General features: G+C 39.4%; 1 protein-coding gene across 7 annotated transcripts in view; it reads right to left on the reverse strand.

Moving 5' to 3' along the window:
- The window catches only part of HTT (huntingtin), a 212,571-nt gene that overhangs the window by 25,359 nt on the left and 168,460 nt on the right, over positions 1-18,752 (reverse strand). For 6 of the 7 annotated variants that reach the window (XM_005304086.5, XM_065598286.1, XM_005304085.5 and 3 more), the window contains 8 exons: positions 17,374-17,474; positions 15,282-15,436; positions 14,684-14,823; positions 14,385-14,467; positions 8,255-8,385; positions 7,939-8,068; positions 3,825-3,980; positions 730-920 (listed from right to left, as the gene is read on the reverse strand). In XM_005304086.5, coding sequence (XP_005304143.1) covers positions 730-920; positions 3,825-3,980; positions 7,939-8,068; positions 8,255-8,385; positions 14,385-14,467; positions 14,684-14,823; positions 15,282-15,436; positions 17,374-17,474 — 1,087 coding nt within the window. The remainder of the gene's footprint in view (positions 1-729; positions 921-3,824; positions 3,981-7,938; positions 8,069-8,254; positions 8,386-14,384; positions 14,468-14,683; positions 14,824-15,281; positions 15,437-17,373; positions 17,475-18,752) is intronic. The other variant, XR_010601950.1, reaches the window with a different exon arrangement.

An 18,752-nucleotide genomic window follows, 5' to 3' on the forward strand; every position in this document is an offset into this window, starting at 1 on the left:
CACCTACAGTGGAATGGACATGTACAAGCACTTGAAGAAAGTTTAAACCCTTTATGACAGTGGTTTTCAATCTTTTTTCATTTGTGGATCTTTAAAAAATTTCAGATGGAGGTGCAGGCCCCCTTGGAAATCTTAGAGATACTCTGCGGACCCCCAGGGGTCTGCGGACCACAGGTTGAAAACCACTGCTTTTTTAAATTAAAACAAGGGAAGATTTTGTAATATACTTTATTGAACTATCAAACACTTATTTTTCTCTCTTCCTTCAAGCACGTCACTTCTGCAAATCAAAGCTGAAAATAGTGGCAAGGGACACTAGTATGTATCAACTACTATTATGATTTCTGATCTATGGATAGAAACCTTTAGTTTCCAGTCTGAGAGCCTGTTTAATTTCAAAATGGCTAGGGGACAAGAAAACAATGTACATATAAAAATAAAAATTGACTATTCACCTCAGTTTTGAAACCAACTATCTTTTTGAGGTTCAAACCTGAAATGTAAAAGCTTTTTGCTCATGAGTATGCACTCTATTTTCAATTGGAATCAGAAGCAAAAATAGTAACACCGCAAGAAATGTAATTAGCATATTCTCAACCTGAAGTCTCCTCAGAATCTTCTCAAACAGCTTGTTTTACAGGATCAAGAGATTTGGATAAACCAGGATACTTCTAGATGCTTATTCCACATCCATAGAACACTGCAAAATTTCAAATACAGAACACTTACTGGGCTATCCCTCTCAGATTGGAAAGCAGATACTCGCTGATAATTGGAATGAGTTGCTTTGCTGTTTCGTCAAGCAGGTCACACTCAAGGATGTAAAGAATTCCATGCAGAGCTCCAATCCGACTTGGCATATGGGTGCTGCGTAGTGTTGATTCCAACAGACGGCTTACTGGCTCGGCTACAGCTTTATCCTAATGCACACAAACAAAACCATGCACTAAAAGCATTACTGGACCAATGCACCATTCTGATGATTCATTACAACTGGAAAAATGTTTGTTGGTGAACTAAAGAATAGAAGATGTACCATAAATCAGAGGTTTACACAAAACAAGTACTTAGATGTCTGAATAATGTTCAAATCTCCCTTCGTACAAGTTGGAAAACTGGTATATTCTGGCTTGCAAATTTAGTTAAACTAAAAAGGTTGCATCTAATTCTCAGTGTAAAAGCATTCTCCTCAAAAAGATCATAACATTAAATCAGTGTAAGTACTTTATCAACTTTTTGCAAGTGAAATGGCAAACCATTGTACCAACACGTTAACATAATGTTGTCATACTTGGAAAAGAAAAAACTGTCATAACATATCATCAGTTTAGGGGAAGCACTAATAATACTGATAGGTAAGGGATGCCATGGATGCAGTTTAGGATATTTATATTCTAAGCATCCTCATATGTAGGCCTTAGAAACTTCTAGGAGCTAAATCTGTCAATGATCCTCCAAACTGATGGACATGTGAAGAAGAATGCTAATATATGAAACAGACTGCTATATGCCCATGATTTGCATATAAGGATGCTTGGCACGTAAGCACTCTAAACGGCATCTATGGTAAACATTACCATGGAACCTCAGTCATTGGGACACACTGCTGATGGTCCAGTGAAACAACTATCTGTCACCCATGGCCACTGACAGTCAGACCTGGACACATCCTTCCCATCACTTGTATGTTTAGGGTGAACATGGTATTAGAGGATTGAAAAAGCAGAAGCTGAGAAGGCTGGAATGCAGCTTATTTATATTGCAGTAGCACCCAGGGGTCCCAATCAGGGCTCCGGGCCTATGCGAGGCACTTATAAACATAACAAGACAGCCCTTGCCCCAAAGACAAACAGGTGGACAGAAACAAACAGCTGGGGGAGGAGGGGCACCCGTTCAAGGACATGAGACAACAGTTAAGCACAGCACACTAGCTGCCTAACCATTGTCAAGCTTTTTGTATGCATCACAGCAAACAAGATTTTAAGGAGGGATTTTAAAGGAGGGCAACCAAGTGGCTTTATGAAAGTTTACAGGGAGGTGTTTATGGCAGCAGCTTTGCTTCCAATGAGCTTCATGAATGGAATGAGAATTTTTAGTGGAAGTGGTTGGGTGTAGGTGAAGGTGGTTTCTGCACCATATATTGGAGAATGTATTTCCATCTTTCACTACAATGACTTTCAGGTTTGGAGTCTTAGTGGATCTATCCCTGCTGAGGCTCTCTCTGGTAACAGCAGCAGCTCAATGGTAACATTCACTATCTACAACTGATCATAGGATTATGATCACTCACTCCTAGTGTGGACCTAGCAATGGGCCTCCACGCCTTTGCCTAGAATACTAAAATGCAGTCTTTTTAGGACTATAAAAAGTCCATCCTAATCTAATCTTGCACGCACAGCAACTACCCAACTTCTGAGTGGCATGAACCATTACATAGACCGACTTGTGCTCAAGTCTCTACAAAGGTTTCCTGTTTGGTTTTGGGGGGAGGGGTAATTGAAGGGGCTGCTGGTTATCGTTAAAGCCCTGAATAATCTGGTACCTGGCTATCGGAGAGATGGTCTCTTACTGCATCCCTTGTCACAGCAGTTAAAAATCAAATGGAGGCTCTTGCTGGTCCAGAGGAAGGCTCTCAGTTTCACAGAGTTTAAGGCCAGAAGGCAACATTAGCTCATCTAGGCTAACCTCTTGCATATCAAAGGACATTAAATTTCATGCAGTTACCCCTGTATTGATCCCAATTACTTTTGTTTACCTACAGCATATCTTCCAGGAAGGCATCCGTTCTTGATTTGAAGACATCAAGAGATGGAGAATCCACCATTTTCCTTGGTTGTTTGTTCCAGTTTTTTTCCACCTTCAGTGCTAAATTTTTTTGCCTATTTCCAATTTGAATATGCCCAGCTTCACTTTCCAAACATCTTGTTGTGCCTTTTTCCACTACATTAAAGAGCCCTTTGGTACCCAGTCTCTTCTCCCCATGAAAGTACTTCAATACAGTAATCCAGTCACTTCTCAATTTTCTTTATGTTAAGCTACACAGTTTGAGTTCTTTAAATCTCTCACTGTAAGGCCTTTTCTCCAGCCCTTGAATAATGTTTGTGGCTCTTTTCTATACCCTCCCTAATTTTTCAACATCATTTTTAAAATAGGGACACCAGAATTGGACACAGAATTCCAAAGTCAGTCCCACCAATGCCATATACAGAGTCAAAATCACATCCCTACTTCTCTGTTCATACATCTAAGGATCACATTAGTTCTATTTGCTACAGCATTGCTCTGGGAGCTCACGTTGACTTGCTTGTCCACCACAATCCCTAGATCTTTCCTAAAGTAATGGCTTTCAAGCATACATCCCCAATTCTATACAAATAGCTTGCATTCCTCATTCCTAGAAGTATAACTTTGCATTTGGCTGTATTTAAAGTCATTTTGTTTGAATGGGCCCAGCTTATCAAGTGATCCAAATCACTCCGTATGACTGCCCTGTCCTCATCTTTATTTACTACTCTGCCATTTAAGGGCCTCCCCTCTGGAATTCATTCCCCAGAACACTCCAAACCACAAATATAGCAGTCTTCAGGACACAATTAAAGACACTGGGTCTAGCTTTGATTATGTTAATCTAATTATTAAAAAATGGATGGATGAGAGTAATTAAAAATGTATTAAAAATATGAAGCTGCCACCATGAGAGGTGCTCCCTAAAACCTCTGAAATATGCCAATTCTTTGTGGAAGTGCGGCAATTCCAGCATCAAATAGACCAAAATGACAATACATTCACAGACTTGCCACAACTTTTAAGTGACAATTTCTTACCATTCCAAGAACAGCAGCTGCTTTACATGTGGCTGGTACCAAATATTGAATGAGAATTTCATCTTCTGATGGATGCACCTTCCGCAATTCTGTCAATGTGGTGTACATCATCTCAAATTGATTCCTCTCTGTAAACAAGTCAGACACTGCCAGAAGCTGTGAACATGATAAAAATGGAGTAGAAAAATCTGTAATTATCAAGTCACAAACGTTAGACTGTCCCCACTTAATGTAACTGCCAGCAAAAAAATAATTCAACTCCTTTTATTGTAACATGGACTGTAAAAAGTTTTAATTTGAAAGCGACAAGTAAAATCAGATATAGCCTAATCACTGGTTTAAAAAGGAACAGTCAAACTTTAAAAAGACAAAGAACCCAAAATGGTAGAAAGACATTTTAAAATAAAACATTTAAAGCCAGTTCTTCTTACATACCTTCTGAAAGCAGAGTTTAGGATTCTATATCTCTTAAATAAGAGTAACACAAAACATTGGAAAATGCTCTCTGCTTTCTTTTAGGAATTATGGCTGAATTGCTCACTATCTTATTCAATGTGTTAACTATCTCAGTGTTGAATATGTATAGGGGTGGTGCCCCAAACATATCCTTCAACGCTCTATTCTACCACCCAGGTATTTTTACTATCACATACCCATGATCAAGAGTCACACACACAAAAAAAAAAAGGGTGGGGTGGGGTGGGGTGGTGAGGTGAGAAGACTTACCTGTATAGTAACTTGGATTTGAGATGTGTTCTCAATATGTATTCCATGTCTGAGGCACTTGTGCCCCAGGCCAAGATTGGAATCAGTAGTGCCCATTGGACCATGCCTGTGCCTTTCATGCCCTTAAGTCCCCTCGCTTGAGAGCATAAAGTGGGCGGAGTGACCAACCAACCCTCAGTTCTTTCACCAATATGGAATTCCAGTGTTGTTAGACCTTGTAATAGCTGGGAAAGGAGGGTGGGTTGTGGGCTACATATAGATAATATTTCTGGAAGAGCTCCAGTCACTGTACAAATTAAGTAACTTCCCTTTCTTCAAGTGCTTGTCTATATGTAGTCCTCATCTGGTGATTCACAAGCAGTAGACAAAATAACAGAGAAGGGTGCTTGGATTCTAACTAAAATAATGATTGCAGCACAGCTTTAACAAATCAAGCACCAGATAGAGATGCCTCGGCCATGGAATAAAGCTTAATAAAGGTATGTATCATCTTCCAACTAGCTGTTGTACATATCTCAGTTATGGGATTTTCTGAAACAAATTCCAGAGGCTGCTTATGTTCTTGTGCCATACAACGTGCTAATCTGCCCTGGAGGTCCATATGTAGAGCAGGTTCTCTCTACAGCCACCAACAACACAGCTTCCATGTTATGAGACATAGAGATGCCAGGTCTGAAGGAAGTATTCTGCCCTTGTCCTGGCTGATTAAGTCCCGAGGGAAAGAAAGAAAGAGTTATTGGGGGACTATATGGACAACCTCTTGAGCTCTACACCACCTGTCCAGGCAAGAGCTAAAAGAGTGATTAATCCCAAGTCCTGCTTGATCTTTCTCATTACTCATGGGATCAGATGGATGGATAGGCAGGCATAATATAGGCCTCAAGTCCACGGAATCAGAAAAGCACCTGATTGTGAACTGGGACTCGGCCCTCAGCGGAGCAGAAATTTTTGCACTTCTTGTTCTTGACTGCAAACAAATCTGTGCAAGAAAAATCCCACTGGTCAAACACTGACCCAATGTCAGAGTCCTTCACAAACCACTTATGGTTCTGATAGAAATATCTGCTAGCAAGTTCTGAAGACATGGCAAGTGGATTATCAAAACCATTATTTGGTGTTGGATATGCCTTTCCACAGGATAAAGGCTTTCTTGCATAGACAAATGAATGTGGCCCTTATCTGCTTATTTACATAAAATATGGCAGTTATATTGTCTGTCTTTATGTGGATGCTTTGTCCCCTGATGTGGCTGAGAAAAGCCATACAAGCAAGACACACTGTGCTGTATTCCAGAACACTTATATGTAACAGTCTTCTCTTTGGACCACCAACCCAGTGCTCTGAGACAGCTAGGATGGGGAGCTTATCTAGGCATCGAAACATCGGTCACTTTACACTTCACAGGAAGTGATTGGTAGAAAGCAACACCCTTGCATACTTGATGTGGTCCTTGTACCACAGTAGTTCTCAAACTTTTGTATTGGTGACCCCTTTCACATAGCAAACCTCTGAGTGCGACCCCCACTTATAAATTAAAAACTGGAGACTGACAACTCACGACCCCAAATGTAATAACCTCGCGACCCTCTTACAAACTGAGGAGGAACTTTCTCATATTGTTCCTAATTTCAGGAGGGATTGTGCCTCACAATATGATAGACTCTTATAAGAAGGAGTTCCAGAAAAGGGATGGTGAAGGCACGTGGATGGTAGGAAATTCTTGACACTGAATGGAGTAACTTTTTTCTTATTATCTCCAGCACCCATTGGCCTATGGGAATATTGTCTCAAGCTTTTTGAAAACTAAATAAATGTTTCCCAAAAAGGGTGGGGAAAGGGTAAGGATCTCTTAAGACTGACTGACAGCTCTCGAAGTGGCAGTCAAATTAACTGCTTCGAGGAAGGTAACAGTATCATGGCAATGGTGAAAACATAATAAACTCAATTGGGAGGATAGGCAGACCTGTGATAGGAATATAGTTATGATGGATGGTGTTAATGGGTGCCAATAGCCAGCTTTGATCTATAGACAACTGGAAAGGTGCTTGAGGCTGGGGCTGTGCTAAAGAGATGGCAGGGCTTCTTCATGAGTCTCCCATATCCCCCAAAAATCAACAGGGCTCTGGCCACTGATGCCTTGATCAATTCCAAAATGTCAGGGAATGGTCTGTTGCAGCATTCAAAAGTTATGTTACATACATACACAGAAATCCCATCAAGTTGAGTGTAAACATGATGGCCGCCCTCTTGGCCAACAGACCAGGGATCTCTAGAACTAAAAGCGTGAGGTGCTACTGCTTGAGCTACAAGCCACAGGTTCTGTAAACTGGGGTTGTAACAATTCATATGCTCTGTTGACCAGCATAGAAGTGGAGTGTAACACACTCAGCAGTGGGTTACATAAGGCCTTTGCAAAATCTTAGCCAAATAACTAACAGAAGAACAGGGATCGCAAGTGCAAGAGACCAGACACCACTAACTTTGCTCAATCTTACATCCATGGGTGGTGAGAAGGAATTGAGGATCTATTGGTCACTCCACACCCCTTATTCTCTCACGTTGGGGGGGCGGGGGGGCTCAAGGGCATGATAGAGGTAGGTGCAGCCTAACAGACAGTGCTAGTCAAAAGACTTCAATTAAGTTCATGGGGCAAATGTGCACCAGACATGGAGTAAATACAGAATAGCACTCAAAAAATAACTTCGCTTTCCTTAACCTTTTGGCTTACAAAACCAACAACAAAAGTAAAATAAGCAGTTCTGGGGTCCAAATGAAGGTTACTGTTTAGCAACACTATGACCCCAGACTTCCAAAAATGCACAATACATTATTTTTGCACCAAGAGTGCCCCATCCTAACATTTTCTAAGTCTATGAATAATTGCCTTTCAATTTATATTATCTTAAAAGTTTCAGTGGCAATCACTCCCCAGTTCTCCAGCCCTCAAGAATCCTAGATTTCATCAGATGCTTCAATAATAATCTTAGTGCACACTTACATCATTTGTTCCTCTGCTTTTATATTTTCTCCCTCATTATATTACAGGGTAAACACAGAATCCTGAACTCTAGTCTTAGTAGGTAGGCAAGTAAAAGAAGAATTTATTTTCAAGTATTCTTTTATAACATATTTATTTGTAACTCAAGTTTACACATATTCTACTATTAATGAGTGCTTAAAACAGCTTAATATATTTTAATCAAAAGCTTTCCCATTGAACTTTAAGTTATCACTACGGATGAAGGATGTATCATTACATCAATGACGATGCCAACAGAAATCTGTTTTTCTGTATATTAGGAAAAGCTACTTTATAAACTCTCTGTAAACTCAAACATACCATGAAAGTGCACTCAATTAAGGCACAGAATTTATTTTTTAGACTTACTGATCGCACCACTTCACTAATCAGAATGACTGGTGTTCTCTTGCTAGGATTTGATGGCAATATCCATTGACTGTACAGTTCAAGCAAGAACTGAGAACAAGAATGTATATCAACCCCAGCCCGGTGTTTCCTGCAATGTACAATAAGCAAAGATTACAATCACTATATTATTGTTTCTTTTCTAATTATTTGAAAAGCAATCCTTACACAGCATCCATTTTATAAAAGGCAACATATGATTCTCTTTTAATGACTTCAAAACACAAGAACTGAAGTCTGTTCAAGTGGCAAACAAAAAAACAACAACACAAGTGACCTGGAGTTAATAGGAGAGGTTGGTGGTGAAGAAGGAGCAGGCATATCGTTCTCATCTTCTTCATCTTCATCCCACTCCTCTTCTCTCAATGGAGTGATGTTATTTCCTAGCCACACGGAGTGTATAGAAACCTTAAATATCAGAAAACATTAACTTGAAAAATATTTAGCTTTTTCATAATCAAATTAGAAGTTGCTAGAACAAAAAAAAGCCATAACAAATTTTTCTATTTAAAAGAGGAGCAAAAATACTCTACAGTATATAAAGATATGTTTATAAAAGCTTTATACCATTATTTTTATAGTACTTTATGTTGTATATGTGTTGTGCTTATATGGCAGCAATAAGATTATGCTGTGCACCCTATCACTTCACTGAAAATACTAAACTTGTTTCTAAAAACGTATCGCATATTGAGTTTACAGGCACAACAGTAAGTTTTACAGGCATCAATCATATCACTACACTTACAGTACATTAGCACAGTCCCATTAAGCTATAACCAACTGTATCTTGTCTGGGAACCAGGGGCGGCTCTAGCTTTTTTGCTGCCCCAAGCACGGCAGCAGGCTGCCTTCGGCGGCACGCCTGCAGGAGGTCCCCAGTCCCACAGATTCGGCAGCATGCCTGCGGGATGTCCGCCAGTCCCGCGGCTTCGGCGTACCCGCCTCCGAACTGCTGCCGAATTCGCAGGACTGGCGGACCTCCCGCAGGCAAGCCGCCGAAGGCTGCCTGACTGCTGCCCTCGCAGGGACTGGCAGGGCGCCCCCGTGGCTTGCCGCCCCAGGCACGGGATTGGAGCGCAGGTGCCTGGAGCCGCCGGTGCTGGAACCAATATATGTAGGAGCAAGTCCCAACCCTGAATTCTCTAGCCAAAAACCCTTTTAAAAAAAGTTTCCTTTATGTATATTCTAGTGTCAAACTAGAAACAATTCAGAAAATGCTACTACTGTGAAATTAAAGAGGACATGGGAAGGTTAGTGACTGCTGGTTCTATTGCCATTTGCAAAAGTTTCGAAACTTAACTGTAGGAGCTAATCGCAACTCCTATGCTAATTACGGAAAAATGCTGGTTAGGAAAGAGAATTGGAAGGTCAGAGTTTGAATAATCATGTTTAAAACAGCCAAGGCTCAAGTAATATGCAGTATTAAAGGACTTCTACTATGAGATATATGCAGTGACATTGCTGCCTTCCCTTAGTTGTGTCTGGAGGATTGAAAAAAAAATAGATCAGCATGAAACCCTGATATCATTCCACAGGGTTTTGTGGAAACATTTGAATATGTGTGAGTCCCATCCAGTTCACATAAATGGATTTTGCACCCTAATTTTTGGGGCTAAATAAATCCCAAACTCAAAGTGCCAGTTAGCTGAAATGGCCTCACTGTAGATAATGTTGGGTTGAAACTATGAAAAAAAAAATCAGACAAAACTGAAATCAATCTAGCCAATGATCATGAAAGTTGGGACAAGTTGGCTGAAAGGTTTATGAATCTTCGAAAAACTGATGAAAATGTTGGGCTTATAATGAAGTCCAGAACCAGCCACATTTTCTTTTGTTGCAGGTTTCACTATGATAGTTTCACACAACTCTAGAAAAACACCACTTAATATAAAAGATTTTGAGTGCTCTCCTAAATTTTATATGTTATATCATTCCTGGTCATGTACAGGTTAATATTACAATTCTTATGTTTAACTTCTGGCTGAAAATATTTTGCTTTAAATGTGACTTTTTAAAAATCTGGATCCAGAATTTGCCATCTTCTGCTCATCTAGTACTGTAATTTCCTAACATTTCAAATATTCCATTGTGAAACTGAAGTTGAAGCAAATGCAATCTACACTAAAACAATTATCCCTAGCAGTTTTGCTGCTTTCCATTGTGCTGTCAGTTTGCAGCATTGGGCAGAAAAATTAAGTATACACGATTTTCAGAATTGCAAGTGTGTGTGTGTGTGGGGGGGGGGGGGGGAGAATCTCAGTCAGATTGAGTGCGCATTACATTTCCATTACGCATTTTTAAAACCTTTCATGCTCTACTGTTCTTTGAAAACTAAGCAAGAAAAGTAAACTCTTTAAAAACTGATGTTTTGGAGCATCTTTCAATATACTTCCCAGGGTAACTATAAGAACGTCAATAGTAGTTTTGTTCAAAAAAACATCACTGGGATTGTTCATTGTTTCTGAAAAAAATGGGCCTATTTCATTTGGGTGCCTAGATATGGTTTTAGAAGCCTAAATTTAGGCACTCATTGGAAATATTGGCTTCAGGTGTTAAATATTTACAGCACTGCTTATTTACACTTCTGTAAAGCATCACATTCATATCTGGCACACAATAAGAATGTTTGCAGCAGCTTGCTCAACGGCAAGTCAAAATGATATTTTTCTGTGTACAGTAAGCTGAGACCAGTTTCCAAAAACAAGTTGTGCCCTTGCTTATCTTATCACTGATAAGTTTATGAAATCAGAAATTAGATGAAATTTTGTTGTTGTTGCTGCATAAGCAGAGTACAATATAGCTTGAGGATTCGGATACATTGGTTCTATAATGCAGACTGCAGTAAAAACTTGTGTGTGCAAGTAATCTGAGAAACCATGTCTTGATCCCCACAGAACAGCTCCAATTTTTCTAATTTAAGTTCAAAGCATCATTTCTTATGATAACTTCTTACCTAAATGTAGTTGCGTCATGATTCTGAATTTTAGAGCAAAATATAATACATTTTTAAAATATATTTAAGTGCTCTAAAGGAAGAGAGGGAGACTAAGGAGTTAAAAATTTTACATGGATCACAATTAGAGAGGGGATTTCTGGTCTCAACCTAGACTACAAAACATGATTTTACTCCGATTATCTATATAAAAAGTTGCTTTAATCAGGGAATGAAGTTATTTCTATGAATTCTAACTTGAAAACAAAATTTCTACACCAATAGTCTAGCTAAACCTGCTTCATCTTTCTTAAGTGTATGTTTACATTCTTCCACCCCTTCCCAAAATTTCTAAAATTATTCACAAAAAAATACAGATTTGCTTCCTCAATTTAAAAATAAAGTAGGCTTAAAATGTTGCATTCTTGTTTGCTCTATATCATGCAAGCAGCAGCTGCAATGATGATGTGTACACTAGAACGTCCATCCAGGAAATTTAACTGTACAGAGGTTATGATCTTAGTTAAATTAGCTAGCATTATATAAAGCTAGACAGGACCACACACATACATGCTTAGAAAGGTTTCCCTTAATCTAAACTTTTTAATATTTATAAATAATTTATATATATTATACACACAGTACCCACATATAGCATTATACTCACAACAATCAAGGCTATTTATGTCATGTTTCCACTGTGAACTCTGTTTTCAGGGGCTCGCAAATTGGAAATAAAATTCAATCCAGGCAGCAAAAGTGGTACAAGATCTCAGCCCGCAAGCTAAATAGCAAAATTTTTTGTCTGGGCTTCTGATTTAGAGCAAAGAGGCATAGGTGAGTGAGGAAATGAATAAAGAATGTGAAAAAAATCCATTTGGACATTTTAATTTTTACAAATGTAAAAAATAATTCTCTTCAATGATTAATCTCTAGATAAGGATTAAATGTTTTTGTTGAGAAAGAAAAATAAGACTAGTATTAAGTTATTTTAAAAATGATGTTACTCATCATGAGCAACAAATTCTAATTGCAAGAATATTCACAAATGTACATGGTGCATTTTGGCAGGGTCATATTTTAGACTGCAACTTAAACTTAATTTCACAGCTGCATTTTAGTCTAATGATGGAGTCACTTCAATTAAAAAGATTGAAAGGAAATTCAACACACAAAAACCCTACTCCAGAAGATCATTTATTTCAATGTGTGAAGCTAAATTGTCTATATTTGAAAAACTGCATCTCTGGTACGGTCCTAAACACCAGAAGTTTGTACAATGTGTTTATACAATGCAGAATATTGTAATGCTCAACTTTGTCAACAAAATGACTTGAAACATGTCAAAGGCATGTCATTAAGGAATGAGCCAATGACATATTTGAAGATTTTAAAAATGAAATTAAATTGGAATTCAAGAAAAAAAATCAGAAAAGTTAACTTGTGAATAAACTTATTTTTCACTCAATAGCGCGCACACACAAAAAAAGCTTTCCTGGCAAAATAAACTCACCTTTGGGCAGTATATTTTTGGACGTAAGTGTGACAGATAATACAGTATTTTTCAGCAGTATCCTTGATACACCTTATTGAATTAAGTTTATACATCTTTGCGGTCCCTTATTTTAAATGAATGATTTATGTATTATCATGGGCCAGGAATGTATGTAACATCTGGAGTGGGGAGATCTGACAGATGTGAGACCTGGGGGTACAAAGGACTATGTTGCATAACGTGCCAGATAATAATGGACTTTTGGAACAAAAAGTGTTAAGTGGTTTTCCTGGAAAATATCTAGGGGAGGTGAATGCAAATTCCTGGTTATGCAAAACCCAGCAAGGGCCGCCCGGGGGGAGTAGGGGGGGGGGGGGGGGCAAGTGGGGCAATTTGCCCCAGGCCCCGGGCCCAGCAGGGGCCCCCCACGAGAGTTTTTCGGGGCCCCTGGAGCGGGGTCCTTCACTCGCTCCGGGGCCCCCAGAAAACTCTCGCGGGGCCCAGGCCCCCGGAACTTCTTCCGCTCCGGATCTTCGGTGGCAATTCGGCGTCGGGGGATCCTTCCGCTCCGGGACCCACTGCCGAAGTGCCCTGAAGACCCACGGCGGGGGATCCTTCCGCCCCGGGACCCGCCACCGAAGTGCCGGGTCTTCGGCGGCGGGGGCCCTCTGCCACCGAAGACCCCAGGCCCCCTGAATCCTCTGGGCGGCCCTGAACCTAGCCACGCCCTACTGCTTGCTGATCACTTGTTACATGAGGCCAAGATCAGATGACCAAGCAGCGTCAAGGAAAGACTGAACTATTCATGGTAGTTCTTATTCTGAATCTGAGACAGTTATGAACTTATAACGATGGGGTGAACCCAGTTGTGGGTTTTGAATGACTGACTTCTATGAGAGCCTAAGGGCTGAGAGCCTCTTGTAAGCTTTTTAGAATGCATGCAGGTTCTTTTTTGTTCTTAATGTTCTTTATAATGGTTTCACCTTAAGTATAAAATGTGCTTGCATAGAAAGAGCTGTGTGATAACTTGTAACTACAGAAATTATGCTGTTAGTAGCGTCTGGAGAGAAAGCAAAGCGCAGACACTGGCCACAATGGAGGCAGGGAACTGTGCAGCCTGGAAAAACCCTGGTCAGAAGGGCGGGACATGTGGGTCTCTTCCCAAGAGAGGTAATGGCTGTGGAGCTATGAGACTAGAGTGCTATGAGACTAGAGTGGGTGTCCTCAAGGGACCATGGAGGTGGAATACAGGTGCAGTTGCCCTGAACAGTGACAGTAAGTACCTAAAAATGGTAGTTTGTAATGGAAGTTCCTTCTCAGTCAGAACTTTTGCACTGCTAGTCTTACAATAAAAATGTTGGAATTGTTGTCATATTATAGCTGTAATGATTTTCTTGTAGGAAATACAAATGCCTTGCTAATGGGCAGTAATATGATATCCAGCAAGTTAAAATATTCCCAACTAATAAAGGGGGAAGCAAGGGTCCTAGAGACAGACAACATAAATCTGATATTTTCCATAATCTTACTTGGAAATACTAACTTGGGCAATTTAGATCTTTTAACAGTGATAGTAATGTTATTTAAATTAAGTATTTGAAATTAAGAAGAAGTTTTTGCTAATGCATTTCTGCCTTTTTAAAATGGAATACTATTTTTCCAAAAGGAGTTTAAATTTAGTCAGGGAATTAAATATTTAAATTATGAATTTAAACATCAGAATTATTGATAAGGCATTATACTTGGTGCTAACAAGTATTTAATGAATCCTGGTGGATGACTTGTGCTCCCTAGCTAGGAAATTTATTTACAACTCAAAAAAACCTCACTTGTTTTGTTTTCAGTCAGGATTTAAGATTGGCCTTAGTTTACTAAATCTAAATTGGATGTTAAGCAATGCTTCTTCAACTAGATTTTTGAGAATAAAGACAAAAAAGTTTTAAAAAGTTTGGGCTTGATGTATTAACTTGAACAAACCTGTCCTAGTTTATAGCCCATGTTTCCCATTTCTCGCTCAGTATTGATCTGCAGTAAAAGCTTTTCATGGCTGATAAGACCACCTAAAATAAAAAGACAAAGGACTTTTTAAACAAATGCCCAATAAACCTGAAAACTACTTTTTTTCTACATTATTTGTTCAGAATAGTGTATATGGTAATTCCTGTAAATGTTTTTCTATCACATATAAGAAAAGTTACTTTTTTCAGCAAGCAGCCATCATTTCATTCACTGCAGGACTGAAGAATTATTGGTATAAATGACCATTGCGCACACACCTGTGGTAGCAGGAGAAAGTGATGGAACAGGGTCCCATGCTTGATACAAATGGTGAGTGGCTATATTATCCCTCTTAGATATCATTGCTTGGATTTCTTGTTCCACAATTCCTCTGATAACACTTAACTTCCTCCCAAACCTGAAAGCGCAGAAGAAAGCACATTAATGGTTTAAGATGTTTTTTCCAGCATTTGCCTGTAAAATTAAGTATGAAAATTACTAGTTTACTATTCTAGCTGCATATTCACTTAGTTGTTTTTAAACAAGTCTGAAATTTTGCCTGAGCTTAAGGTTTATTGTGATATTAGGGTTCCTTCCATATTTAGCTTAGAAAAACATGAAGAGCTTTCATTGGACAACTGCTCTGCCAACAAAAGAGATGTAGCTATCGTTAAAAGTAAATGTACTCATAGTGTAGTGTTTCATTTTGGGGTTTACAAAATATAACGTGTGTACGTATATATACAAACATATACATCTATATTTTACACCACATGTCTATATTAGTGCTGTTAATAGAATAAGCTATCTTGTGCATAACTCTGCATCAAGCTATCAATATACTTTCATCTGCTTTCAGAACAGGTGAAATAATACCTTGTATCCAGAACTTTTAAAGCTTTATTGCGGGGCTGCTGTTCCAAGCAGCTGATTGCTGGATTGCCTGCAACTGGTATTGTCATTGCACTCAGCACCAAGGAGGTTATGGCTTGTACTGCAAGAACATTAATTTGGGTCCTCTCTGTGTCTTCCTGTAAAGTGAACATACAATTTTCCATTTTCACATAGAGTAAGTTCCACCAAAACCAATGTAATGTGTCGCTTGATGCTACAGATGCTCTCTCAATACTCCAGTGGAATGCAACATCCCAAAGACTCTAGCAATGTTTCTGGTGAGAGTGTACATTTCTTCCTGATCAGAACTCTGGCCACCACATCAATCTCCTGATCTATGTTGTAGTTTGTATGAGGCCTCATACTCTTTGGGAACTAAATATAATTATAAGGATTTAACCTACAATCTCGTGATAGATATTTTTTAATATTTCCAGAACCATCCACTTACTTTCATGTTGTGTCTAAGTTCAGATGGATCCATTCCCAAGTTTTTGTGATCACTTTTTAGATACTGATTAAGTTGCAACAACATAATTCATCATAACCAAATGATATACATTTATACTCGAGTCAATAACTACTGTGACAAATATGACAATTTCCTGCGATATCCTTGTCAAACCTTATTGAATTATGTGAAATCTTACTGTATTAAGTGTATATATCACTGTGGGCCAAGGATTGTATGCAATTTCGTGGAGGAGGAGACCACAGCCCTCCAGGATTTAAGAACAGAGTGTGTGTGTGTGTGTGTGGGGGGGGGGGGGGGGCAGTCTTTCTGATCCTGCAAATGGAAGGACCTTCTGGCCAAAGGGAGGGCCCCAATCCTTAGGGAAGGGTTGGAAGTACTGACAGCAACCAGAACCCTTGTTGGAGGTTGGGGAAGAGAGGTGATCTCTGGTAAGCTTATTAGCTAGCAATCGTATAGGTTCTTTTATTGTTTTTAACATTTCCTCTGTAATGCTTTCACCTTAAGAAAACTGTTAAGACATTAACAATTTTTGCTGTATTCAGCAATCTTTTCCATGCTATACATTTATCTTAGATACTCATTTCTTCAATTTAAAAAAAATATGACTCCCACTGCCATAGTATCAGAGCATCCCCAATCTTTAATGTATTTACCGTCTGAAGTAGGTAAACATGCCCCCATTTTATAGATGGGAACTGATGCACAGAGAGACCACATGACTTGCCCGAGATCACGAAGGAAGTCTGTGGTGGGCAGCAAATTGAACCTAGATCACCCAGAGTCCCAGGCTAGTGACCTAGCCACTGGCCCGTCCTTTCTCCCCATTCTGCCTATACCAACCTTTCCTAATTCATTCATATTTATTCTTTTTTTATTTTACATTTATTTTCCAATAAGTTGTTTGCATTGCAGCACTTTGTAAATGTTCAATTTCAATAACCTTGTCTGTTAAATATGCTGCAGTAAAACATATTTAAAGATCTTACTGATACAGTATTTTCAAGCTGCCTGCAAGTGCAGGGAGATGGACCACATAGCGGGTTTCTCCACCTATGACATCTATGGGTTAGTTCAGGATACAACAGCAACAGTGACTGGGCTACATTACACATCCTGCTCACTTTGTGATCTAAATCTTACAACAAACAGTATTGTAACAAGCTACTTTTTAACACTAAAACTGGAATAGAAAATATCATGTGTAATCTGACCAAATTATTGTTGCTGTTGGAACCTTAATTAGTTCATTTCCTGAGTTTGATTATAAAGATGCAGCTTTTTTCTGATGCAATAATAGGTTTCTTGTAATCTTTTGGCAATTTCTGCCTGTGCTTAATAAAATTAAGCACCTGTATTATCACAATTAGGGTTTGAAGTGTATTTCTTTCATTTATCTGTAACTCAAAAATGGTTGAATTTTTTCTCAAACTTTCCAAAACCATTCACCTACAGGCAGAGACTTTAGCCCAGAAGGTAAATGTTAATTATAAAAGAAGTCATCTTGCAGTATTACAGTGGGCAAGGGTCTGCCTAACAGAGTTAAATTACCAATAAGGAAAAGCATTTATACTACATAAACATGTCACTGAATGGCTTTACCTCTTGTTGATTTTCTTCTTGGTCCATTACAATTGGTTGAGTTACAAGCACACCAAGGAGAGTAGCCCAGGTCTCTTCAAACTGGGTACGGCTAGTCCACCCTATGAACGTATTCAAAGGTATAAGGCTATTTACTACTTCAATGCAACTATAAACTAGCTTTTATTACAAATGTGAAACAGCATTTTAAAATGTAATTTCCACAGAAATAATTTCACACTGGTTCCGTTCCAATTTAAGTCATTTTTATAACTTTTGTAACCTAAGTTTCTCCAATTCTACTTTAAAAAATGTCCATCTCTTACCTAAACTGGATTCTGAACATGCGTACGTAAATGATCCTATTCTGATTTGTTTTTCACTGTAGGTGACGGTGCGTCCCGGCACCGCTGATCAGAGATTTTTGGTAGCACTGTCTGGTCGGGGTGAATGTGTGCAGTAGCCGCCTTGTGGTGCCATTAGTGCTCACGCATCCTAGCCCCCTCTGTTCCTTCTCTGCCGTAACGCTCTTATTTAGAACTCCAGAATAGAGGGGAGGAGGGTGGTAGTGGAGCACCCACAGGGGGACACATCTCGAAGAACCTCAGTCACTGCACAAGATGAGTAACCCTCTCTTCTTCGAGTGCTGTCCCTGTGGGTGCTCCACTGTAGGGGACTGTAGAACAGTACCCCATTATGGCCGGTTGGGTTCCGGAGTAGGTTGGATAGTCGACGATAGTACCGTAAGACCTAGTATTGCATCTGCCTCAGAATCTTTTGTGATTGCATAGTGGTTTGTGAACGTGTGTACTGAGACCCAGGTTGCAGCCTGGCATATTTCTTTGATTGGTACATTATATAGAAATGCTGTTGAGGTAGAAATGGCTTTCGTTGAATAGGCCCTAATCCTCTGGGTAATGGGGGTTCTATCTTCTGTTGTTGGTAACATTTGTTAGCAATTTGAAATCCATTTAGACAATCTCTGTTTTGAGATGGCTGTGCCTTTTGATCATTCCGTGGTAGATATGAAGAGTCTTGATGTCTTACGGAAATGTTTTGTTCAATCTAGGTAGAGTGCTAGTGCTCATTCAAAGTCTAGTGTGTTTAGCACAGAGTCCTGAGTAGACCTATGTGGTTTAGGGAAGAGTGCAGGGAGATGTATAGGTTGATTGATGTGAAATGATGAGGTTACCTTAGGTGTGGTCTCAAAGTCACTTTGTCTTTAAAGAAATCAGTGTAAGGCGGATGGGCCATAAGGGCCCCGAACTCATCCACTCTGCGTGCTGATATGATCGCTACAAGGAATGCTACCTTCATTGATAAATGCAGTAGCGAGCAGGTAGCCAGGGGTTCGAATGGGGCTTTGGTGAGGCTCTTAAGTACGAAGTTTAGATCCCATG

Source organism: Chrysemys picta, chromosome 5 (genome assembly GCF_011386835.1).
Source record: "Chrysemys picta bellii isolate R12L10 chromosome 5, ASM1138683v2, whole genome shotgun sequence".
In the NCBI taxonomy this organism is placed as follows: domain Eukaryota; kingdom Metazoa; phylum Chordata; order Testudines; family Emydidae; genus Chrysemys; species Chrysemys picta.